The sequence below is a fragment of the Halichoerus grypus genome, chromosome 2, assembly GCF_964656455.1.
Source record: "Halichoerus grypus chromosome 2, mHalGry1.hap1.1, whole genome shotgun sequence".
Classification (NCBI taxonomy): Eukaryota; Metazoa; Chordata; class Mammalia; order Carnivora; family Phocidae; genus Halichoerus; species Halichoerus grypus.
The window spans coordinates 193,175,617-193,200,344 of NC_135713.1; the positions used below are offsets into that span (position 1 = coordinate 193,175,617).

Here is a 24,728-nt window from a genome sequence, read left to right on the forward strand (position 1 = left end):
CAGTGTGGCAGGGGCTTCTGGCTGTTGAACCAACAGCCATTCCCCCTTCTCTGTTTCTGTACAACCCCCGGAGATAAGTCATGATTTATCTAAACCAGTCATAGCAAACCCATTCCGTTTTACCAGATTCTAAACTTACCAGCATCCCCTGCATCTGGGGAGGATTCTATGACCCAGGCCTGGCCAATAATGTGTGAGCAAAAGTCTGCCAAGTTGTTCCTTTTTGCAAATGTTCTGGTTTCTTTAAGCCTTAGTTTCCTCTTGCATCAAGCAGATAATACATGCCTTACCTTTTAAGACTGTAAAGATGAAGTGAGATTATTCTCATATCAAAGTGATCCATAAATGCAAAACAAAAAGTAAGTAAATGCTCATATTATTCAAGATAGTCAAATGATTATGGGCACAGATGTAGCATTGGTATAAATGCTACAAATTGGCAATAAGTTTAAGGAGTGCCATTACATACAAGGAAATCCCTTTACCCAATCAAGTCTTATTATTAAAAAACTAAGAACTGATGGATTTTTTCTTATGTAGCACCTTGCCCAGTGATTTAACTCACAAAGCGTTAAGAAGAATCTAGCACCACAGAGAACACATTATTTGGGTGATTTGCAGATGGTTACGCCAATACAACTGATAAGTTCTAGATCAGGGTTTGCAAAACATAAAATGTCAGATCATATGTACAGTATAATCTATACTACATGTATATATATTTAAAAAAATATATACAGATAGTAAATATTGATGCTTTGTAGGCCAGATAGCCTCTGTGCAACTATTCAACTGTCCCAGAAGTGAGAAAGCAGCCACGGACATGTAAACAAATAGGCACGGCTGTTCCAATAAAATCGAACAGGCAGTGAGCCATTTGGTCTGCAGGCCATAGACAATCCCTGTTCTAGACTCAGAGTTTACTGTTCTACAGTGAACTTGTCTCACAGGATCATGTCTTGGGATCAACCAAATCAATTTTCCATGACATCATCTCCACCCTATTATTACCACTGTATTATTACCACAGTGCAACTGAAGCACTTCCATGGTGATTTACTGCATTTGATCCTCAGTCCTCCGTGAGCGAAGAAGGGTAGATCTCATCTTCTTTGTATTGATCAGAAAAAGGCTTAAGTGAATTGTTCAAGGTCACAGAGCTACTGAAGGGCAAAATCTCTATTTCCTAGAGATTAGTTTAGTGCTTTTTAAAAATAGACGATTAGAAACCTTAATTCTACTTCATTGTTCTTCTTAGCTTCTATTGTTAGTCCTTTTCTTACTCAAACTCCGGTGAAGCATTATGCATTTTCAAGGACTTGAATTTTCTCCTTAAATGTAGCTTTTAGCATCAAATTGAAAATTCTGTTTTGAGGGTACTGAATATGAAAAGAATGCTTGTGATAGGGAGAAGAAATTGGTAGTAAAAAATTTAATTTTGTTTTCTATCTTAAAGCAAATTCTAGTCATTCAATGAGGGATAACACTTTCAATTTCAGTGTGAGGAGAAACAGGCAGGATATAGATCAAAGCACCATCAAAGGACTACGCATGTGATAGATTTGAATCTACAGTTGATACTAAAGTTTCCTCTGTAAAACCCAAACTTTTATGATACTATATAGCACATAATTTAAAAATGCTGGAGAGGACACCTAACAGTCAATAAGAGACATGATTTGAAACTGCCAGAGGAAGTCCAAAACTGAATAAAAGGGTTTGAACATACACTAATGCCCCAAGTGTCCAGCTATATCATCTAATAGCTGAAGCCGTTTTCTCTTCTGTAAAATGTTAAACACCTACTTTATAGGGTTGAAGACTGAAAATACTATGGACAGATCAAGTAACACAGTACATATGGCAAGATTTCATTAAATGTGGCTATTTAAATGTTTGCACTTATAAAGCTTACACTGAACCATTAATTAGCAGCTAAACACGCCAAAGACTGCTTCCTGTCTGCACTTCTACTAGTTATCCCTGTCCAACTGACAGTAAATGGCAAGTCCTAGGGAGGATTATGAAGCCTGTCGTCCCCACTGATCTGCCCAACTCATCCCCCACTTCATGTGTTTTCTCTATTGCTACCCCTTCTTCAAGTCGGAACAAAACCATTCAGCTGTCTATACTTTATCCAAGATAACCAGGCCAGGGAAAAATTTAGTTTCTATATTCTACTTCTCTCAGAATTTTCTTTCTTGGGGCGCCTGGGAGGCTTAGTCGGTGAAGCGTCTTCCTTCGGCTCAGGTCATGATCCCAGGGTCCTGGGGTCGAGCCCTGCATCGGGCTCCCTGCTCAGTGGGGAGCCTGCTTCTCCCTCTCCCACTCCCCCTGCTTGTGCTCTCTCTGACAAATTAGTAATAAAATCTAAAAAAAAAAAAAATTTTTTTTCTTGATTTTTAGAAGATTCTAATTGGAACAAAAAAGCTTTGTGTCCCTTTTAAATAAATTTCAGAAATCATATGATTAAAGCAGGTGACTTGCAAACAGCTGCTGCCAAGGGGCTTCTGTAGGCTGAAAAAAATATATTCTAAAAATTACCACATTTTTGTCACAATATTTATTTTGGAAATTCCAAATAGTACTAAAAAAGGATGTGAGTTTTAAAAAAAGTATATATATGTATTAGAAGAGGGTCTAAGTTTAAAAAAAAATTAGAGAAACACTGCCCTAGACTTCTGTGGAATGTAAAACTGTTAATTTTTCACTATTTTGCTGTGCCTTACTATAAAAATACAGATGGCACAGCTGTGATGTAGCTTCAACAACTTAATTATAAATTGCTTTCAAAAGTAATTTATTTGGATTTTTCGTATCCTTTAATGAATGCAAATATATTAACAGAAAAGGCTTTCTCCCCCCCCAAGGACTGTACAATTTCTGAAATAAGTCAGGAAAAGCAAAAAAAAAGACACAAAATTACATTGTTTCAATGCAAACAGAACACACACATCACACCCACACTTGCGTTTTCCCAGGTTTTCACAAAGAAAACGGGTCACCATATTTCTCAGTGAAGACCCATACTATAGTCTGGCTAATCAGAGACTTCCAAACTTTTTTCTTCAAAAAGAGCATTTTTAATAGACTAAATACTGGTTATCACTGAGTTTTTGTTTAAGGTACAACAGCAGCATGGTTCAAATGTAACTTGCAGTTCTTGGAAAAAAACAAAAATTTTAAAATAATGAAATACAGAAAAAGTAGGGACCACCTTTCATTATTTTGAGTACCATTGTTCGCTTGAAAAAATATTTCCAACCTTCTAAAATCCTAGAGTTAAGAACCATTTCCAAGGGGGAAAAATATTCAATGCCACAACATAACTTCTGAACAAAAGTGTGTGTGTGTACACATATATGTATGTGTGTGAAAAGCTTAAAGAGACTAATAAAGTTCCCAGTATTTTAAATTTCCTTCAAAGTAACTACTGAAATTTCAAACAAACATTTTGCTTGATCAAAATATATGTCCTTTTCTGGTTGTTTGATCCTCATTCCAGGCAAAAAAAAAAAAAAAAAAAAAAAGGCAAGCAAGCAAGCCAGAAACAGTTACTAGGTGGGAATAAGGCTTCAAATACCTAAACATTTTGAAAGTAGGTATGAGGAAAATGAAATCAGACTAAGCTTGGGTTGAGTGTCCCACAGCCAGCCATTGCCATGGTGTGCCTTCCACAACTATCCTTTTATCCTTGGTCTCAAAATTAGTACCAGAAAGGCTCTCAGCTCCGGCACAGGACATAAATTCCTACTACAAAAGATAATTACACATCAGCAAATGATGTTCTGAGCTTAGCTTTCTCCAGGCTTTGTGACAGAGCTCAGGCTGAAGCTGTCTGTGAAATTCTGTATTTGGTACTGTTATACACCTGGCTTATGATGTGCCGATTAAAAAAATAAAGGAATATAAAATTAAATATTACAGAACTAATGAATAAAATGGAATATTTGTTAGAATCCAAGTGCTAGCCTTTGGGAATTTTTAATGATATTCATTTACTCCCAACCTTTCCTTTTTCTTATAAATTATTTCTTTAAGCAGCACATATTATTACATAGATTTAGGTAGGAAATTTTGTTAAATACCTCTCTGGCACCCAATACCTAATCTAAGACTCTGACTTGAATTAATTTATGATGGTCCACATTCAAATGAGCAGATTAACAGTAAATGATAGGAAGTTACTGAGTCTACAGGTTAAAATTTTGTTCACATCTTCTGTAATCCACCTTGTTTTCACAACTTGACTAACAAGTACAGGTAACCAGTAGATAAATTTGTCCTTCATCAAATAATCCAAAATAATAACCGTAGGCCTGTCATTCATAAGAAACTATAATTTGTTATATTCTGACATTGGCACTTAAAAAAATGTTAACAACTAAAGTTTCTCTAAAAATTTCAATACATTACAATAAAGGAGATACACAATTTAAGACTTTAAATCTGTTACTGTGAAATTCCAATAATTCCCATTTTATTATGCATAATTAGATCTTTAAAATTGTGGCCATTCCCCGAAGACACCAACTTATATTATGAGAAACTCAGGAGAGAACTCATCTCCTTCATAAGAATGGGGTTTTTTTTGCAGCTAAAAATTTCTAGTATCTTAAACCCAATCACTCTTGGTAAACATTTTGGTGACTCACACTACTGAAAATAATTTGAAGCAGAGAGCCGAAAAGAATGGAAATGACCTCAACCAAAGGTAACTACACATTCTTGCACCCTGCTTAAACACTTAGAAAAGTCAAAGGGATACTTTCTTGAACAAATATAGATTCAAGGTACAATTCTGATTGTATTAAGGCTTTCGCTATCATGATCTCTTAAAGTCTCTCCACTTTAGTGTTCTCATTTTGATTCTTATGGTGAACTTAAATGGTAAAAGGCCTTGTTTTGGCTTTTCAGTGGGCAAACACTCTACCATCTCTGAATGTTAAAGGTGATCCCACAGAGCTCAAAGAGAAGAGGCAATATGATAAAGGGACAACTTTAAAGTTTGTAATACCAAGACAATGATCAACACTTTGAAGCAAGATGAATAAATTAAAATTCTTGGTTAGACATTAAAGCATTCTTGCCAAGAATAAGTGTACACTGTATGGAGGGATATTTGATTCCTACACGAGTCCCAATGTGCCCATTACATTTGCTTATGGGAGACACTGCAAGTTTAAGGTAATTTACATTCCTTGGCAATCAAGTTACTCTGTTATAGGCAATGTCTTTTTATTGTTCCATCTGGCACTTGCTAACACCATTCTTGAAGAACCTAGAAATGAAGGTCAGTCACTCTGTTAATCAGGAACAGAACCAAATAAAAACAAATTTTTGGAAAAACAACCAAGAAATTCTGGTTCATCACTATTTTCCATATCTAACGGTTCCTTCAAGATAAAACATAACTCTTCCTTCCATGATAGCTTTCCAACAAAGGGAGATTAAAGAAAAAAAAAAAAAGAAAAGAAAGTTCCCCATCCTACCCCCTAAATTGTCATTCATACTGGTGAAAGAGCCAGTCTTGTTAGCAGCTAAATATTGCACTGCCTTTCATTCTGTGTACAGTCAGGGTCCAATGAAAGTGGCACTCTCATGGTATAAGGGATGGATGACGACACTGCCGGCTCAAGAGTGAAGACTCAGTATATGGAGGGACAAGAAACATGTCAGCACTAGTCACACATCCAGTTGCAAAAGTCTGATTTCCAGAAGTTAAAATTCATCACTTTCAGCTGCATGAAGTTGTGTGTCGTCTGCATCTGTCATGCTGCTCTCCTGGGATTCATCTGTTCCCACTTTAAAAAAATAAAAAGAAAAGTCTACAGTAAGGCATCTGACAAATATTTCTTGTTGGTTCATGAAAATAAGGAAAACTATTCTATGCAGAGAGATGCGATCTTAAATTAAGGCCCTTAAAAATCCTGATATCCTTCAATAAAATGCAATTCAGGTTCTTTGTTTTACAGCTTGTCTGAGAAGATTAGTTCATTGCATTTAACCTTTAAGCGTTTTAACTACTGGGATGCCCGGGTGGCTCAGCCGTTAAGCGTCTGCCTTCAGCTCAGGCCAGGATCAAGCCCCGCATAGGGCTCCCTGCTCCGCGGGAAGCCTGCTTCTCCCTCTCCCACTCCCCCTGCTTGTGTTCCCTCTCTCGCTATGTCTCTCTCTGTCAAATATATAAATAAAAAAATCTTAAAAAAAAAAAACAAAACGAGTTTTAACTATTAAAGCTGCCCCTCCCTAATGAATTCCTTATTCCTACCCTAGGAGTTAGAGCTAGTTTTCCGAGACATTAAAAAAAGACTGACATTCCCTCCAACTGTTGACTCTACTTTGGGAACAGTCCCTGCTAGTCCACAGAAATATAAACTATACCTTCAGTTTAAAAAGGGTTATTGGGATTATAGGAATTATGATTTTAATTAAAGCCTTTGCCAAGTTTTCTGGAACAAAGGTATCTTAGTTCATCTCAACAGAAGTTTCTCAATTCTCTTATTATTAAAAAATGCTATTAGGGGCGCCTGGGTGGCACAGTCGGTTGAGCGACCCACTCTTGGTTTCAGTTCAGGTCGGGATCTCAGGGTTGTGAGATCGAGCCCCGCATCCAGCTCCATGCTAGGTGCAGAGTTTGCTTAAGATTCTCTCTCTTCCTCTGCCCCTGCCCCGCCCCCTGTCTAAAAAATAAATAAATCTTAAAAAAGGACTTCATTCAAACTAGTTATGTTCTCACTAGTTATGTTAAGATACACACTCAAGTTAGAGTGCCTCAGTCAGTTGAGCATCTGACTCTTGGTTTCAACTCAGGTCATGATCTCATGGTTCCTGGGACAGAGCCCCATGTGGGGCTCCATGCTCAGCAGGGAGTCTGCTTGAAGATTCTCTCCCTCTGCCCCTCCCCCCACTTGCGTGCTCTCTAAAATAAAAAAATTTTTTTAAAAATCTTTTAAAAAAAAAGATATACACTCAATTTAGGGATAGAGTATTTACTACTGCCTTAAACTACTTCTTTGTTCCCTCCTCTTTTCTTGACCCTTCAATTTATATACATTAGCCGTATTTTTAGATTTTGAATTTGCCAGAGCTTCAGAGAATTTGAATAGTCATTACTACAGATCTGTCAATACTTTTCATCAATACTTTAAAATGTGCACAAATTTATTCTTCATTCACTTAGCACTTATAATATCTTCAACATATCGTCACATCTATCATCCCTTCCATCCCACCCCGCATTCCTATGAAGCAGGTAAGGCAGGCATTAGTTACGTATTTAAATTAATGTCCTGGTAAAAATCTGCAACGGATTTGTCAAAGTCACAGCAAATTAGATCCAAAACGGAGAGTAGTTACCTGACTCCACATGCACTTTGTTAATATATTGCCCTATTTAATTTCTCTAAAATTCCATTTGGTATAAAGAATACACCATGGTTAAAAAAAAAATTTTAAAGCAGCCCACAAATCCTTAGGCAAAAGGTAGCTTTCTGAATATTCAATAGTCAAGAAAATTTCCATGTTTATTCTGTGTCATTAAGAAATATCTGTTCCCCTTTGCCTAACTCTGAGGTGATGTTTTATTAGCTCTCTGGTTTGATACACATACAAACCTGATTCTTATGGATGATACTCACTGATCTGTTCTTCTTGGGTTATTGGCTCCTCATCATCTGGAAGGTAGCGCTTATCAATTGCCTCTTTAATCTGGTTATTGGCTCCTTTAGGATCTAAATCCATAGCCCAAGAGAAATTCATCAGGGCGAGGTGTGTTTGACCTAACTTCTTGTAAACCTAAAAATAAACAGCAGCACTACATTTTTCATTAAGTTGTGAGTTTCAATTATAAAATCCTATACATTAATAATTTAAATAGGCTTCTGATTTACATGCTATAAACCCATTCTGATGAGTAGGTCACTTTCATCCTATAGAAAAACTCAGACTAACTTCTGAGTTCCTTCTAATATATTCAGATATTTTCAGAATTCCTTGCCTCTGTCTCTCTGATAGTGAGCTTCCAATAAATCATACTTTGATTGGATCAATGACAACTGAAAGAAATGGATTACAAGCTGCTTGATTAGCATTATGTACACTGATTTTTAAAGGCTATTATATCAACTCTTAACACCTGTCCACTGTTCCCAGCTACCTTCACCAGTTGGCATCTATGGGCCAAGTCTGTAAAGTCTTGACTAGTCTGGTCTTGGAAATCTTGGAAGCCAGTTCTTCTAATTAAGACTACGCAGAGCATCAATTTTTTTCTTTTGGGGGATGCCTACATATTTTGTTGATAATTGGAAGCTAAGAGCTTTCCAAGATGTAGTCTCAGTAACGAACTCATGACTGCCATTGGCTGCAAGTGCTAATATACTTCCAAAACCATAGTATGTTTAGGATTATGGTGTGTATGTTCTTGCTCCTTCATCAGGATATCATCTTCTTAAATGTTTTAACTAAATCCATTCTTTATTCCCAGAGCATTTAGTTCAGAGCTCTGTTGAATTTGCTCAGTAGATGTTGCACAATATGTATTATATTTCTTCTTCAGAAGTTAGTATTTGTTATGAAAGTCACAGTTTAGGACCATGGCCCAAATCTTTACCTTTCCTATTAAGAAGTAAACGAGGGATTCTTTGGGAACAATTTGTTTCAATTCTTCAAGTTCTTGTAAAGCAGACTGAAAAAAGCAAAGAAAAACAGAGTAGCAAAATTTTACAAAGTTCTAACTAAGCAAGTGTTTTTATTTGATTTCCCAAATCATCTTAACTAAAGCTTATACTAGATCTTAATCAATGCACTTCCCTATTACGTTAATTCTTCTTGTGAAAATAAAATGCATGAAAATACTTAAGACAACAGGAACTAAGAAATGGCAGGAATTCACCAGAGTACATGGAGAACACACAGACATGCGGGTGACAATGCTTGCTTTGGTCACCATTTTATTTAAAATAACAATACTCCATTACACTGTGTGTGAAAGAGTTTTGAAAACTAAGTTGCAGAATAAAACAATTCTGAAGTTCTGTTAATAAACCATCTCCCTGATGCAAACACTAAGCTTTGACTACCAACCTGCCATTTTAACTAATGATGAAGAGTAAAATTTAACCCTCTGAATTAAGTCAAAACTGTCTAGAAATCTTCTGACCACTGCTAAAGGGTTCGGGAAATTGAGAGAAAAGACAGAGAAATAGATTTGTATTTAAAAGACATGATCAAAAATAAAACTGGTTCCCCAAATGAGATATTGTCCACTTTTCACCTAGCAAATGGACAAAAATAAAAATAAATTGATGTTGCATAAAGTTACTATGAGAGAGAGGAATCAGGCATTCTCATTACTGAAGGTGGAATTGTAAACTGATGCAACCTGTTTGTGAGGACAATTTAGCATTATCTATTAAGTTAAAAACTGCACCATTGATTCAGCAATCCCGCTGCTAGGAATTTATCTCAGGGATATATTAAAAAAATTCACTAAATCATCTTTATAAGAACATTCGACCCAACATGCTACTGCAAATCACTAGAAGCAATCAAGGTGTGTCTAATCATAGTCTAGTTAAATAAATCGTGGTTCATTCTCTATGCAACACTAGATTTATAGGTGCTCAACCATATGTTAAAAGAAAAGAAGCAAAAGCGAGATGCAAAAGAGTACGTGCAATAATACTATTTCTTTCGTAACAAAACATATATGCCACACATATACCAATGATTATGTGGGTATTCTCACAAATATTTTATATTTATGTGAGCATATAAATTTTTCTTTTTTTCTGGCAGAAATCAATACATATATGCCCCATATAAATGGCTTACCTTTGGGAAGGGGATGATTGAGGTAAAAGGGGAGCAGGGACCTTCTATTTTTATCTTGGTAGCTTTCTCTATTTTTTGAATTTTCTAACATAAATATTATATTTTATTTCTCTTTAATGTCCACAGAGGTTATCTACTTTTCTTCTCTATACCTCTTTGTAGTAAAACAAAATCCAATGTAAGTTAGGTTAAAAAAGAAAAAAAGGTAAGTATCAACTATCTATCCACAGGAGTGTTAAAGTGAAAAGAAGCAAATTATAGAACAGTATGTGTAGTTGCATTAGTTTCCTATTCTGTCATAACAAATTACCACAATTTTGATGGCTTAAGACAAATTTTTTTATCTTATAGTCTGTGCATTAGAAGTCCAATATGAGTCTCACTGGGCTAAAATCAAGGTCCCTTCCTTTGTGCAGGGTATCTGTTTCCCTGCCTTTCTTGGCATCTAGAGGCTGCCCACATTTTTTGGCTTGTAGCCTTCTTCCTCCATCTTCAAAGGCTACAAAGGCTGGTTGAGTCCTTCTCATGCTGCTTCTGACTACAGCTGGGAAAGATCCTCCACTTTTAAGATTCATGTGATTAGACTAGCACCGCCTGAATAATGCAGGATACTCGCCCCAACTCAAGGTCCATATCCTTAATCACATCTGTAAAGTTTCTTCTGCTGCGTAAGGTAACACATTCACAGGTGCTCAGGATTAGGGCATGGACATCCTTGAGGGGTCATTACCCTGCCTACCACAACAGGGTAAGTCTACTTTGTTAGGTACAATTAAAAATATATAAATAATGAGAAAAAGATCTAAAGAAGTATGTTCTGAGTTGTTAACAATGCTCCTCCCTGGAGGGTCCCCTTATGAGGCACATTCAACTTCGTATTTTCTTATACTTTCATATTATTTGAATTTTTGGGTAACAAGCCTATTACTTTCATAAAAAGCCCCCACAAAGATATAAGGAATAAAGCAGTGATCAAAGAGAGTGGACTAGTAAAGGTATCAGAGGATTATAGCATTTGGGTAACATAAGGGGATTTATTCATTGATTGGTATAAGACTTTAGTATTATTTCTCTAAGAAGGGTATAAAGAATAAGGAACCAATCTTATTTCACAGTTCTAAAAAAGTTTAATACATTCCTACCTGACCCTCCCTTAACCTAAGGCCAAATGTAATTTCCTGGCTTTTGTAAATTTTTTATAGGCATTATCTAAAATAAAAGATTTACATAAAATGTTTTTGTGGGAAGTAGTATGAAAGTAGCTGTGTGGTAGGTTCCATGGACCCATTATCACAGTATAATGATGTTTTAAATTTTCTATAATAAAAAGGAATAAAAAAGAAGAGTAAAGGCAAACACACACACACACACACACACACTTACTTGGTGTATTTGTTTCAAGTGCTGTGTTTTTTACACAAGTATGTAAGGGGCTCTGGTGCATCCTTAACACTTCATTGTCTTCCTAATTGCTGGCAGCCCAAGAGAAATAAACTCAAAGTACTGCTGGGCTGAATGGGTCTGAGAATCACATCTGCTAGTCTAGGAATGGAACACTTATTACATATGATAATTCTACGAGGTAGACTGTTCTCTATTCCTTCCATACTATTAAGTATTGTAAAATATACATGGAATAAAGAATCAAGATAAAAGATCTGTGGTCACGGATATTATTTACTTACAATCACTATTAACACCTGTCAAATGTTACTGACAGGGACTGATAAAGCCTGTACCACAACGAAGAAATCTGAGACTGATTTTAATATTGCAAAAAAGCAATTTTTACACTTGTTGGGTCTCCAGACTTCTTTACACTCTTAAAGCTTATTGAGGAACCCAAAGAGTTTTTGTTAATGTGGATTATAGCTATCAATACTTACTATATCAGAAATTAAAATGTGAAAGTTTTAAAAATATTTATCCATTAATTTAAAAGTAACAACACCAAACCATTACATGTTAACATAGATAATATTTTTTTAATGAAAAATAACTTTTTCAGAACAATTAAGTCAGTAAGAATAGTGGTACTGCTTAACATTTTTGCAAATCTCTGGTTAAAAGAAAACAGCTGGACTCTCTTATCTGCTTCTGCATTCAATCTGTCATGTAGCTTTTGGAAAATTCCACTGTACATTGGTGAGATGATAAGAGTGAAAAAGGCAAGTAACATCTAAATATTATGAAAATAGTTTTGACCTTGTAGACTCCTTGAAAGAATTTTTGGGGGCCCCCAGAAGTGCCCCGGCCATACTTTGAGAACCACTGTTTTAAAGAAATCTTAATCAGGACAATACACCCCAATCCTTCACTGCTCACCACACACAGTTCAGAATGGATAGGTTTTCTTTCTATAACTGCGTGTTGTAATTGTTATAAAAATTTCATTTACCATACCTCTCTACCTCAATAATCTAATTACAAATACTCACTGAGAAACAGTGACTAACACAGTATCAGAGTTCTCACTTTTGCCTTAAAGACTTAAGACTTACCTGATATCAATGCAGCTCATTAAATAGGATGATATTTAGAAGGCTTTTGCCACAGAGAGGTTGCCACCATTTGCTTTTCATTTTTCAAGCCAAGACATTTCAGAAGTAATCAGCAACTTTTTCCTCATACCCCTTTTTATTTTAATAGAGGTATACTGGATGTACCCGTGCATCAAAGTAGGCCTTACAATTTAGCCAAACCCTAAGCTGGTAGTCAAAAATGGCTGTGACCATTATAGCTTCAACAATGGGTCAGATTAGAATTTGGGCTTCTTGAACCAAGAACAGGGCTGATTTATACGGCATACTTCGTAGGTGTGTTGATATTAAAATGGCTTTGAGAATAATAAATTGAATAAAATCCTTCAATTGAAGAATCTGACCACAAATGTAAAGAGATACAATGAAGCAAAAACATGAAAACAAATGATGAATTATAATTATAGTACCTCAAAGAGCAAGTTAAAAGTTGTAAAGTGTTTCTTAGATTTAAAAGTAGCTTTTATAGAAGAACAAAAACAGTAGGACTAGACATCCACTTCTTGATAAAGAAAAAGAGTGAGATTAGGGGAATCACTGAATAAATGACAAAGAATAAATCAGATGGTTGATTTTATGTATCTTTATCAGTCTGGAAATATTAAGAGTTTATCATTGGTTTTGTATTTTTCAATTTCAGCAAATGTCAATGTGTACTGGAAGAACTGATTTCTAGGGAGGCTACTGAAATGGATTATTAGGTCCAACATATTCTGTGCACTTAAATTTTGGAGTTTTTTTTTTGTTTGCTTGGTAACTTTTACTCTTTTTAGGAAGAGCCTAAATTTATTAAAAAAAGTAACCTGAACTTTAAATCAAAACTTTGGATTCATGGTTTATGACTGACTAAATGATGACAAAGATCCCATTGTCACTTTATGCCTCTTTTTTCTTTCTCAATTTTCCTTATTTTATTTTCTCAGCTTTTTTTCATGCTACAGCTCTACAATTTGGAAAACAGTGTGAGAAGAGAGAAAAACATCATACTAAACCAAGTATCCTTGTTATAAGCTTTCATAACTCACTATACTTTTCCTTTATGTACTCAACATGTATTATTTTTGTCATTATTTGGTTAATGTCTGTTGCCCCTCTAAAAGGGTACTAAAGGCAGGAAATGTGATTGCTTTGCTTTGCTTGCCACTATATTCCTAGTCCCTGACATGCAATAGGTACTCAGTAAATACCTGTTGAATAATGCACACACATTCATTTGCCACCTGTTCAGATATTTTGGTCCTAAGAGGATGGTTTAGGTCTTACCTTTAAGATAACTCCCTGATGGAAAAACTGTCTTTCTATATATGGAATCCTTACAAGGAATAACACATATTCCTAAATATCCATACAACCCATCCTACCTATCAGTATTTCATAAAGAAATAAAATCACAAAAGAAAATGAATAGCTTCTGAAAATGGGAAAAATAAACTATTAGAGATGAAAAAGTATAAATAACTTTTGGTCTATTAAAAGAAGGGGCAAAACTTAAGCAATAAAATGCTGAAAACCATTAAAATACATATCTTACCTTATATTTTTCATTTGCAAATAAAACTGAGGCTCTGTGAAATTTGCATAGAGGGTTCTTGGGATCAATGACAATGGCTTTGTTTAGGGTATCCAAAGCCTTCTCAGATTTTTTCAGTGCATGCTGAACCTATAAGAAATAAAGATCATATTAATGTTTCCTTTTGACATTTATGAAGAAAGGGGAGAACCAAATACTGTGACTCAAGTCAACATAAAGATAATAAGACTACTGAGGCATCTGGCTGACTCAGTGGTAGAGCGTGCAACTCTTGATCTCAGGGTCATGAGTTCGAGCCCCACTTGGGCATACAGATTACTTAAAAAAAAAAGAAGATAAAGTTGTATGGTCTGAGAGGGTTTTCCACAGAGTTAAGTGGACTTAATAGTTGATTACCAGACTATTAATAGATTATCTCTAAAATCTCTTCTAATTCTAGTTCAACTGCTTCACTTTCGAGATGAGAAAACTGAAGCCCAGAATGTTAAATAACTTGTTCTGGGATCAGAACCTAGGTCCTCTGGCACCCAATCCACCATTATGTATCCATAATGATAACCCACAATGATTATTTTATCTTTAGAGCAGATATTTAGTACCTTCAAGTCTAAAAGATAAGAAAAACCTTGATTTTTCCCTCACAAGAAAATCTGTCTTATTTAGCTAGATAATACTCACATTTCAATATGTTTATTATGGTCCTCTAAATATTAGGCTTTTCAAAACTATGTTCAAAGAAACACTAGAGGATTTGGCTCTAAACCCTTACCAGCCCTGCTTCACTCAGAACTTCTAATTACATTTCTACTTATTTTAGGAATTTATTTTAAAAATAATTCTTCTGCTTCACATACTTGAAAACCACTGATCTGTAATACAGGGAAGTAAATATTTTAAATAACTTTAAAAAACCCCACACAACCCCAAGCATCACATTCATTTGTATATGCTCATGCTATGCCATGTTCCTCCTTAGATGAATTGTATGTTAAAAAGAAAGTGTAAGTGCGTGGATGTGGCTGTGGAACCTGAACAAATACCCCTCACTGGAACAAGAATGTGAGTAGGTACTGCCGAAATCTGGTGCTAAATTCATCTATACGATGATCTTTGCAGAAGGTTATTACTACATGTGGCCAAATACTCTGCCCACCAGATTGAAATCCTAAACACTAGTTCTCTAACAGAGAAAAGCATATTCTATTACCTGAAAACTTCTTCAAATGAACCACACAAAATTTTAAAACCGTCTATTCCACAATCACTTTAGAAGAAAGCCTACTTTAAAAGATGTCCCAACTTCACTAAAAGGTATCAACAGGTACTTAAGTTTGATTTGCTTAAGTGATAAAGAAAAATTCTTTGTTGATATATTTTGCATAGTATCTAACTATGAAAAAAGTTACCATGGCAATTAAAAAAATTATAAAGAATTCTTCTCCCAGGGGCACCTGGGTGGCTCAGTGGTTAAGCGTCTGCCTTCGGCTCAGGTCACGATCCCAGGGTCCTGGGATGGAGCCCCACATTGGGCTCCCTGCTCCGCGGGAAGCCTGCTTCTCCCTCTCCCACTCCCCCTGCTTGTGCTTGTGTTCCCTCTCTCGCTGTCTCTCTCTCTCTCAAATAAATAAAATCTTAAAAAAAAAAAAAAAATTCTTCTCCCAAAATGAACAGTGAAATTCCCAACTCACATAATTTCCTCACATTGTATGCCCATTACCACAAAAGCCAAGTTTGCTGAGAGAAAGTGAAGAGTAGGGAGAGAAGGAGGACATGGGTAAGAGGCAAGAACAAGAACTACAGGCACTGTGCTTACAGAGCAACTAATAAATGAGATTTCAAAAAGCAAACATACTTTTTCTCCAATTGAAGTACAACTTATTATCAAACACTTAAAAAATAAACATAAAAATGTTGATTTAAAAACTGACTCAATGGAATAATTAGAAAAATGATCTTAACACTATGCATGGATTTGAATCGTTTTTAATATCTTAGAAACATTCTACACATCTTAAGATTAAAAAAATTAAGTTTCTGTTCTGATTTTTAATAGATAGCTTTTTATGACAATATTCATAATACTGACAGGTACATGTTAAGGCTAGTTACAATCTCCTTTTGTGACTTTTTTTTTTAATCTTTTCCTTTCTTAAAAAAAGAAAAAAAAGTAAAAGCCAGACTCCTTTAGAGCTCTGAAATGTGTATACAGAAAATGAGAGTGCACTCTCTCTTGCTCTCAAATAAATAAAATCTTAAAAAAAAAAAAAAAATGGGGGCGGCGCCTGGGTTGCTCAGTTAAGTATCTGCCTCCGGCTCAGGTCATGACCTCAGGGTCCTGGGATAGAGCCCTGCATCGGGCTCCCTGCTCAGTGGGGAGTCTGCTTCTCCCTCCCCCTCTGTTTCTCCCCACCACTCATGCGAGCTCGCTCGCTCTCAAATAAATAAAATCTTAAAAAAAAGAAAGAAAAGAAAAGAAAAGGAGAGTGCAGTGAACATAACGTGCAGTCCTACAGTCAGGACACAGTTGCTCCTTCCCATTCTACCAGATATTGCACTTTCCATCAAGGGATACCCAACCAGCCAATACTTCGCATTTTTTACCACATGCTATTCTACCTACAGCACCAAAATAACAGGTAATGGAGTTTTTTACATGACTGAGTTGCAACTCCTGATCTGCTAATTTATGCAAAATCTGTGTTGAGTTCATCAAATTGGTAATCTTTGCCCTCATTATTTTTCTAGTTATTCCACTGAGTCAGTCTTTGTGATTAGTGGTTCTCAGATCAAACAGATCATGTAGACAGACAGTACAAGTATTTGGGGAAACACTGTTTTATTACCAAAATGTTGGAAAAAAGTTATTTCATTACCTTTCAGATTTCATAAAGTGCAGTGTATGTAACATCTACTAAAAGACCGTAAAATATTGAAATTTTCCTTCAAAGTGTAAAAAATATACTAAGCCTGTAAATTGCTGTGACTAGACTTCACTGTCATCTTAATACATTCTTGCATGTGGAAACACACACACATGTGATCCATGCGATACAGATTATGGAACTGGGCAGCTTTGGCGTATACGTCTCATGCTTTTTTTCAGGAATAGTTGCAGTGTTTACACAGCAGCATTACTTCTCAGGCTTTGATCGGGTGCTGTTGCTTGCTGTGTATGAAGAGAAATGTGTCAAACAAGTTTAAGGTTTAGTGTGTTCTGAAGAAGGGTGTGAAAAACAGTGTTCATGGGCTTTTAGAATGCTTTCCATTTTCAGTCCTTGTAACTCAGCCGTTCAGTACCTAAAAGCAATTCAAATAATATGAACATTATCTCCTACTAGAAGTAATGTTTTCAAGTCTTCACGGCACATTATGATTGTAAATGTCTCTCCACCTCAACAGTAAGTCTATGGGAGTCCCATGAAGATTCATGAAATGTCTGTAGTGACTGTTAGTCATGTTGAATAAGTGTAGTATGAACAAAGTATTTTATTGCACAGAGTAAACAAACAGTATGTTGCCTAACAAAGCTCCTGCTGTTTTATTACAACATTACCTCTTGTTTTTATAAAATGTACCAAGATTTGAATTGATAACTTTATTTTACATGTAAAAAAACCCAGTTTTTTTAAAAAGTAAAATGGTGATCCACATCACCTTTTAAGAATTTTAATTAGTTCTGGGAGAGAGTCCAAGATGGTGGAGAATTAGGAGACGTTAGTTTCATCTGGCCCCAGGAATTCAGCTAGATAGCTATCAAATCATTCTGAACACCTGCAACTTAACTGGCACTCTAAGAACTGCTGCAATTCTACAAATAGAAAAGCGACCACTTTCTGGAAGAATGACAAGACGGAAAAACTCACCTCAAAAAAGAGAACAAGAGGCAGTACTGATTGCCAGGGACCTAATCTGTATGGATATAAGTAAGATGTCAGAAGTAGAGTTCAGAATAACGATTATAAAGATATTAGCTGGGCTTGAAAAAAAGCACAGGAGACACTAGAGAATCCCTTTCTAGAGAAATAAAAGAACTAAAAATCGTAAGTCGAAATAAAAAAGGCTATTAATGAGATGCAATAAAAAATGGAGGCTCTAACTGCTGGGATAAATGAGGCAGAAGAGAGAATTAATGGAGAACAAAGAAGATGAGAAAAAGAGATAACTACTGGATCACGAGGGGAGAAATCGACAGATAAGCGAAACAATATTAGAATAATTGGGATCCCAGAAAAAGAGGAAAGAGAGAGAGACAGAGGGGCAGAAGGTATATTAGAGCAAATTATAGCTGATAACTTCCCTAATCTGGGGAAGGAAGCAGGCATTCAAGTCCAGAAGGCACAGAGAACCCCCCTCAAAATCAATAAAAAAGGGTCAACACCCCAACATATAATAGTGAACCTTACAAATCTCAGAGACAAAGAGAAAACCCAGAAAGCAGCTCAGGACAAGAGGCCTGTAACCAACAAGGGTAGAAACATTAGGCTGGCAGCAGACCTATCCACAGAGACCTGGCAGACCAGAAAGGACTGGTATGATATATTCAGGGTGCTAAATGAGAAAAATATACAGCCAAGAATACTTTATCCAGCAAAGCTGTCATTCAAAATAGGAGACATTAAAAGCTTCCAGGACAAACGGAAACTAAAAGATTTTGTGATTACTAAACCAGCCCTGCAAGAAATATTAAAGGGGATCCTTTAAGTGAAGAGAGCCCAAAAGTAACATAGACCAGAAAGGAATAAAGACAATATACAGAAACAGTGACTTTATAGGTAATACAATGGCACAAAATTCGTATCTTTCAATAGTTACCCTGACTATAAATGGGCTAAATAACCCAATCAAAAGATACAGGGTATCAGATTAGATAAAAAAGCAAGACCCATCCATATACTGTCTGCAAGAGACTCGTTTTATTTTTATTATTTTAAAAAAATTTTTTTAAAGATTTTATTTATTTATTTGACAGAGAGAGAGAGAGCACAAGTAGGCAGAGCAGCAGGCAGAGGGAGAGGGAGAAGCAGGCTCGCCGATGAGCAGGGAGCCCAACGTGGGGCTTGATCCCAGGACCCTGGGATTATGACCTGAGCCAAAAGCAGACGCTTAACTGACTGAGCCACCCAGGCACCCCCAAGAGACTCATTTTAGACCCCAAGACACCTCCAGATTGAAAGTGAGGGGGTAGAAAACCATTTATCATGCTAACGGATATCAAAAGAAAGCTGGGGTAGCAATCCTTATATCAGACAAATTAGATTTTAAACCAAAGACTGTAATAAGAGATGAGGAAGGATACTATATCATAATTAAAGGGTCTATCCAACAAGAAGATCTAACAATTGTAAATATTTATGCCCCTAACATGGGAGCAGCCAATTATATAAACCAATTAATAACAAAATTAAAGAAATACATCGATAATAATAGAATAATAGTAGGAGACTTCAACACCCCACTCACTGCAATGGACAGATCATTTAAACAGAAGATCAACAAGGAAACAAGGGCTTTGAATGACACACTGGACCAGATCTTCATAGATATATTCAGAGCATTCCATCCTAAAGCAACAGAATACACATTCTTCTCGAGTGCATAAGGAACATTCGCCAGAACAGACCACATACTGGGTCGCAAATCAGGCCTCAACCAGTACCAAAAGAATTGGATCATTCCCTGCATATTTTCAGACCACAATGCTTTGAAAGTTGAACTCAACCACAAGAGGAAATTTGTAAGGAACTCAAATACATGGAGGTTAAAGAGCATCCTACTAAGGAATGAACGGGTCAACCAGGAAATTAAAGAAGAATTAAAAAAATTCATGGAAACAAATGAAAATGAAAACACAACTGTTCAAAACCTTTGGGATGCAGTAAAGGCAGTCCTAAGAAGGAAGTATATAGCAATACAAGCCTTTCTCAAGAAACAAGAAAGGTCTCAAATTCACAACCTAACCTTACACCTAAAGGAGCTGGAGAAAGAACAGCAGATAAAGTCTAAAGTCAGCAGGAGAAGAGAATTAATAAAGATTAGAACAGAAATCAATGAAATAGAAAACAAAAGAACAGTAGAACAGATCAACAGATCAACTAGGAAATGGTTCTTCGAAAGAATTAGTAAGATTGATAAACCCCTGGCCAGACTTCTCAAAAAGAAAAGAGAAAGGACCCAAATAAATAAAATCATGAATGAAAGAGATCACAGCTAACACTGAAGAAATACAATTATAAGAATATATCAGGAGCAACTATATGCCAACGAATTAGGCAATCTCGAAGAAATGGATGTATTCATGGAGATGTGTACAAACTGCCAAAACTGAAACAGGCAGAAATAGCAAACCTGAACAGACCCATAACCAGCAAGGAAATTGAAACAGTAATCAAAAATGTCCCAACCAATCAGAGTCAAGGGCCAGAGAGCTTCCCAGGGGAATTCTACCAAACATGTAAAGAAGAATTAACATCTATTCTTTTGAAGCTGTTTCAAACAAAGAAATGGACTGAATAATGTATAGAACTACTGAATCACTATGTTGTACACCTGAAACTAATGTAATATTGTTACATTGTGTGTCAACTACAATTAAAAAAAGGAAATAACAAAAAGAAATGGAAGGAAAACTTTTTTTTTTTTTAAAGATTTTTTTAATTTATTTGACAGACACAGAGATAGCGAGAGCAGGAACACAAGCAGGGGGAGTGTGAGAGGGAGAAGCAGGCTTCCCGCTGAGCAGGGAGCCTGATGTGGGACTCGATCCCAGGAACCCGGGATCATGACCTGAGCCAAAGGCAGACGCCCAACCAACTGAGCCACTCAGGCGTCCTGGAAGGAAAACTTCTGAACTCTTTCTATGAGGCCAGCATTACCTTGATCCCAAAGCCAGACAAAGACCCCACCAAGAAGGAGAGTTACAGACCTATATCCCTGATGAACATGGATGCAAAAATTCTCACCAAGATACTGGCCAACAGTACATTAAAAGGATCATTCACCATGACCAAGTGGGATTTATTCCTGGGCTGCAAGGGTGGTTCAACATCCACAAATCAATGTAATACACTACATAAATAAAAGAACGGACAAGAACCACATCATCCTCTCAATAGATACAGAAAAAGCATCTGACAAAATATGGCATCCTTTTTCTTTTTTTTAAAAGATTTTATTTATTTACTTGATAGAGAGAGACACAGCGAGAGAGGGAACACAAGCAGGGGGAGAGGGAGAAGCAGGCCTCCCGTGGAGCAGGGAGCCCGATGTGGGGCTCGATCCCAGGACCCCGGGATCACGACCTGAGCCGAAGGCAGATGCTCAATGACTGAGCCACCCAGGTGCCCCTAGCATCCTTTCTTGATTAAAACTTCACAGTGTAGGGATAGAGGGAACATACCTCAAAATGTCATAAAAGCCATATATGAAAAGCCCACAGCGAATATCATTCTCAATGGGGAAAAACAGAGCTTTTCCCCTAAGGTCAGGAACATGGCAGGGATGTCCACTTTCACCAGTGTTGTTCAACATAGTACTAGAAGTCCTAGCCTCAGTAATCAGACAACAAAAAGAAATAAAAGGCATCCAAATCAGCAAAGAAGTCAAACTCTTGCTCTTCGAAGATGACATGATACTCTATGTGGAAAACCCAAAAGACTCCACCCCAAAATTGCTAGAACTCATACAGGAATTCAGCACAGTGGCAGGATATAAAATCAATGCACAGAAATCAGTGGCATTGCTATACACTAACAGAGAGACAGAAGAAAGAAATTAAGGAGTCGATCCCATTTACAATTGCACCCAAAACCATAAGATACCTAGGAATAAACCTAAACAAAGAGGCAAAGGATCTGTACTCAGAAAACTATAGAACACTCATGAAAGAAATTGAGGAAGCACAAAGAAATGGAAAAACGTTCCATGCTCATGGATTGGAAGAACAGATATTGTTAAAATGTCTATGCTACCTAGAGCAATCTATACATTCAATGCAATCCCTATCAAAATACCACCAACTTTTTTCAAAGAAATGGAACAAAAGAATCCTAAAATTTGTATGGAACCAAAAAAGACCCCAAATAGCCAAAGGAATGTTGAAAAAGAAAACCGAAGCTGGGGGCATCACAATTCTGGACGTCAAGCTCTATTACAAAGCTGTAATCATCAAAACGATATGGTATTGGCACAAAAACAGACACATAGATCAATGGAACAGAATAGAGAGCCCAGAAATGAACTCTCAACTCTATGGTCAACTAATCTTTGACAAAGCAGGAAAGAATATCCAATGGAAAACAGTCTCTTCAACAATGGTGTTGGGAAAATTGGACAGCCACATGCAGAAGAATGAACCTGGACCACTTTCTTACATCATACACAAAAATAGACTCAAAATGGGTGAAAGACCTAAATGTGAGACAGGAATCCGTCAAAATCCTAGAGGAGATCACAGGCAGCAACCTCTTCGACCTCGGCCACAGCAACTTCTTGCTAGACATGTCTCAAAAGGCAAGGGAAACAAAGGCAAAAATGAACTATTGGGATTTCATCAAGATAAAAAGCTTTTTTGCACAGCAAAGAAAACAGTCGACAAAACCAAAAGACAACCGACATAATGGGAGAAGATATTTGCAAATGTCTTATCAGATTAAAGGGCTAGTATCCAAAATCTATAAAGAATTTATCAAACTCAACACCCAAAGAATAATCTAATCAAGAAATGGGCAGAAGACATGAACAGACATTTCTGCAAAGAAGACATCCAAATGGTCAACAGACACATGAAAAAATGCTCAACATCACTTGGCATCAGGGAAATACAAATTAAAACCACAATGAGATACCACCTCACACTGGTCAGAGTGGCTAAAATTAGCAAGTCAGGAAACAACAAATGTTGGTGAGGATGTGGAGAAAGGGGAACCCTCTTACACTGTTGGTGGGAATGCAAGCTAGTGCAACCACTCTGGAAGGCAGTATGGAGGTTCCCCCAAAGTTGAAAATAGAGCTACCCTATGACCCAGCAATTGCACTACTAGGTACTACCCCAAGTATACAAATGTAGTGATCTGCAGGGGCACCTGCACCCCAGCGTTCATAGCAGCAATGTCCACAATAGCTGAACTATGGAAAGAGCCCAGATGTCCACGGACAGATGAATGGATAAAGAAGATGTGGTGTATATATATACAATGGAATACTACTCTGCCATCAAAAAAGTAAAATCCTGCCATTTGCAATGACGTGGATGGAACTAGGATATTATGCTAAGCGAAATAAGTTAATCAGAGAAAGACAATTATCACATGATCACACCGATATGTGGAATTTAAAAGACAAAACAGTATCATAGGGGAAGGGAGGGAAAAATAAAATAAGATGAAATCAGAGAGGGAGACAAACCATAAGAGACTCTTAATCATAGGAAACAAACTGAGTGTTGCTGGAGGGGAGGTGCATCAGGGGATTGGGTAACTGGGTGATGGACATTAAGGGGGGCATGTAATGTAATGAGCACTGGGTATTATATGAGACTGATGAATCACTGAACTCTACCTCTGAAACTATTAATACACTATATGTTAATTAATTGAATTTAAATAAAAAATAAAGTAAAATAAAAAAAGAATTTTAATTAGTTCTGACATATCTATATCACTCAGCAGCTAAAACATAGGGAACCATTTGTCTTGAAATAATAATTACTGAATTTAGGAGCTAAATATTAACATGGAAAAAAGTGCTTTCAAAATATGAAGTATCTCATGTGAGTCTTACAACAGCCCTACAAGGTAGTAAGATGGTATTACTTGTCATTTATAAAATGGAAGCTCAGAGAAATGGACTTGCCTGAGGAATGAGGGTACTCCAGTCATTTCTCTTTATGCCAAGGAAAAAGGTGGTATTTTTGGCTATAAAATAAGCCACAATATTGTTCCAAGAATATAAACAAACAAACAAACAAACAAAAAGCCCTAATTTTCACCACAGCAATTAAGTCAATAACAAACACATTTCGCAAGGGAGATTCACTGAAAAATATTTGGAAAGCTACTTACTACTCCAATGTGGCAAAGTAAAACTGAACTTTGAGGGTTGATATCAAGTGCTTTCTGGAAATGCATTTCTGCAAGGCTGAATTTTTCTTGCTTGTAATAAATCATTCCTAAACCATACCTGAAAGTATAAAATAAAGTATAATTTTAGGAATATGAACTTTTGGCTGGTAATTTAGCTCAACTAATAAAAGGGTATGTTATGGAATCTGGCATTTTAATAAACTAAGGAGAAATACTGGTGGTCTCAGAGAAGGCAAAAACTATCAATCATAAAAAAATCATCAAAGCATTTCATTTTTTAAAAAATTTTTTTCATCATAGCATTTTAGACAAATCACTTTTGTAAGTAAAAACAATAAATCAAATCAATCAATCAAATAGAACTTTGACAATGGGGAAAAAAGAAACTACATCCTTAAATCCATCATTACAATCTAGATTTAACAGCTCATTTTTACTGAGTGGCTAATTATGTGTGTGCCAATAACTTTGTTAAACTCTTTATGTGAATTATCTCATTTAATCCTAGGAGGAAATGAGATAGGTATTTTTTTTTTAAAGATTTTATTTATTTATTTGACAGAGAGAGACACAGTGAGAGAGGGAACACAAGCAGGGGGAGTGGGAAAGGGAGAAGCAGGCTTCCCGCGGAGCAGGGAGCCTGATGCGGGGCTCGACCCCAGGACCCTGGGATCATGACCAGAGCCAAGATAGGTATTGTTATCACTCACATTTCAAATAAGGAAAATGAGTTTAGAGAAGTTA

The 24,728-nt window shown here is 36.4% G+C and overlaps 1 protein-coding gene across 9 annotated transcripts in view; it reads right to left on the bottom strand.

Annotated features, from left to right (window-relative positions):
- Positions 1-3,060: 3,060 nt before the first annotated feature.
- The window catches only part of CDC27 (cell division cycle 27), a 74,303-nt gene continuing 52,635 nt past the window's right edge, over positions 3,061-24,728 (bottom strand). For 4 of the 9 annotated variants that reach the window (XM_078065868.1, XM_078065867.1, XM_078065870.1 and 1 more), the window contains exons 15-19: positions 23,964-24,081; positions 13,906-14,034; positions 8,612-8,686; positions 7,641-7,797; positions 3,061-5,804 (exon numbers count right to left, since the gene is read on the bottom strand). In XM_078065868.1, the coding sequence (XP_077921994.1) occupies positions 5,722-5,804; positions 7,641-7,797; positions 8,612-8,686; positions 13,906-14,034; positions 23,964-24,081 (562 nt within the window). In that variant the 3' untranslated portion in view covers positions 3,061-5,721. Of the gene's footprint in view, positions 5,805-7,616; positions 7,798-8,611; positions 8,687-13,905; positions 14,035-23,963; positions 24,082-24,728 lie in introns of all 9 variants that reach the window. The other 5 variants (XM_078065873.1, XM_078065876.1, XM_078065875.1 and 2 more) reach the window with 3 other exon arrangements.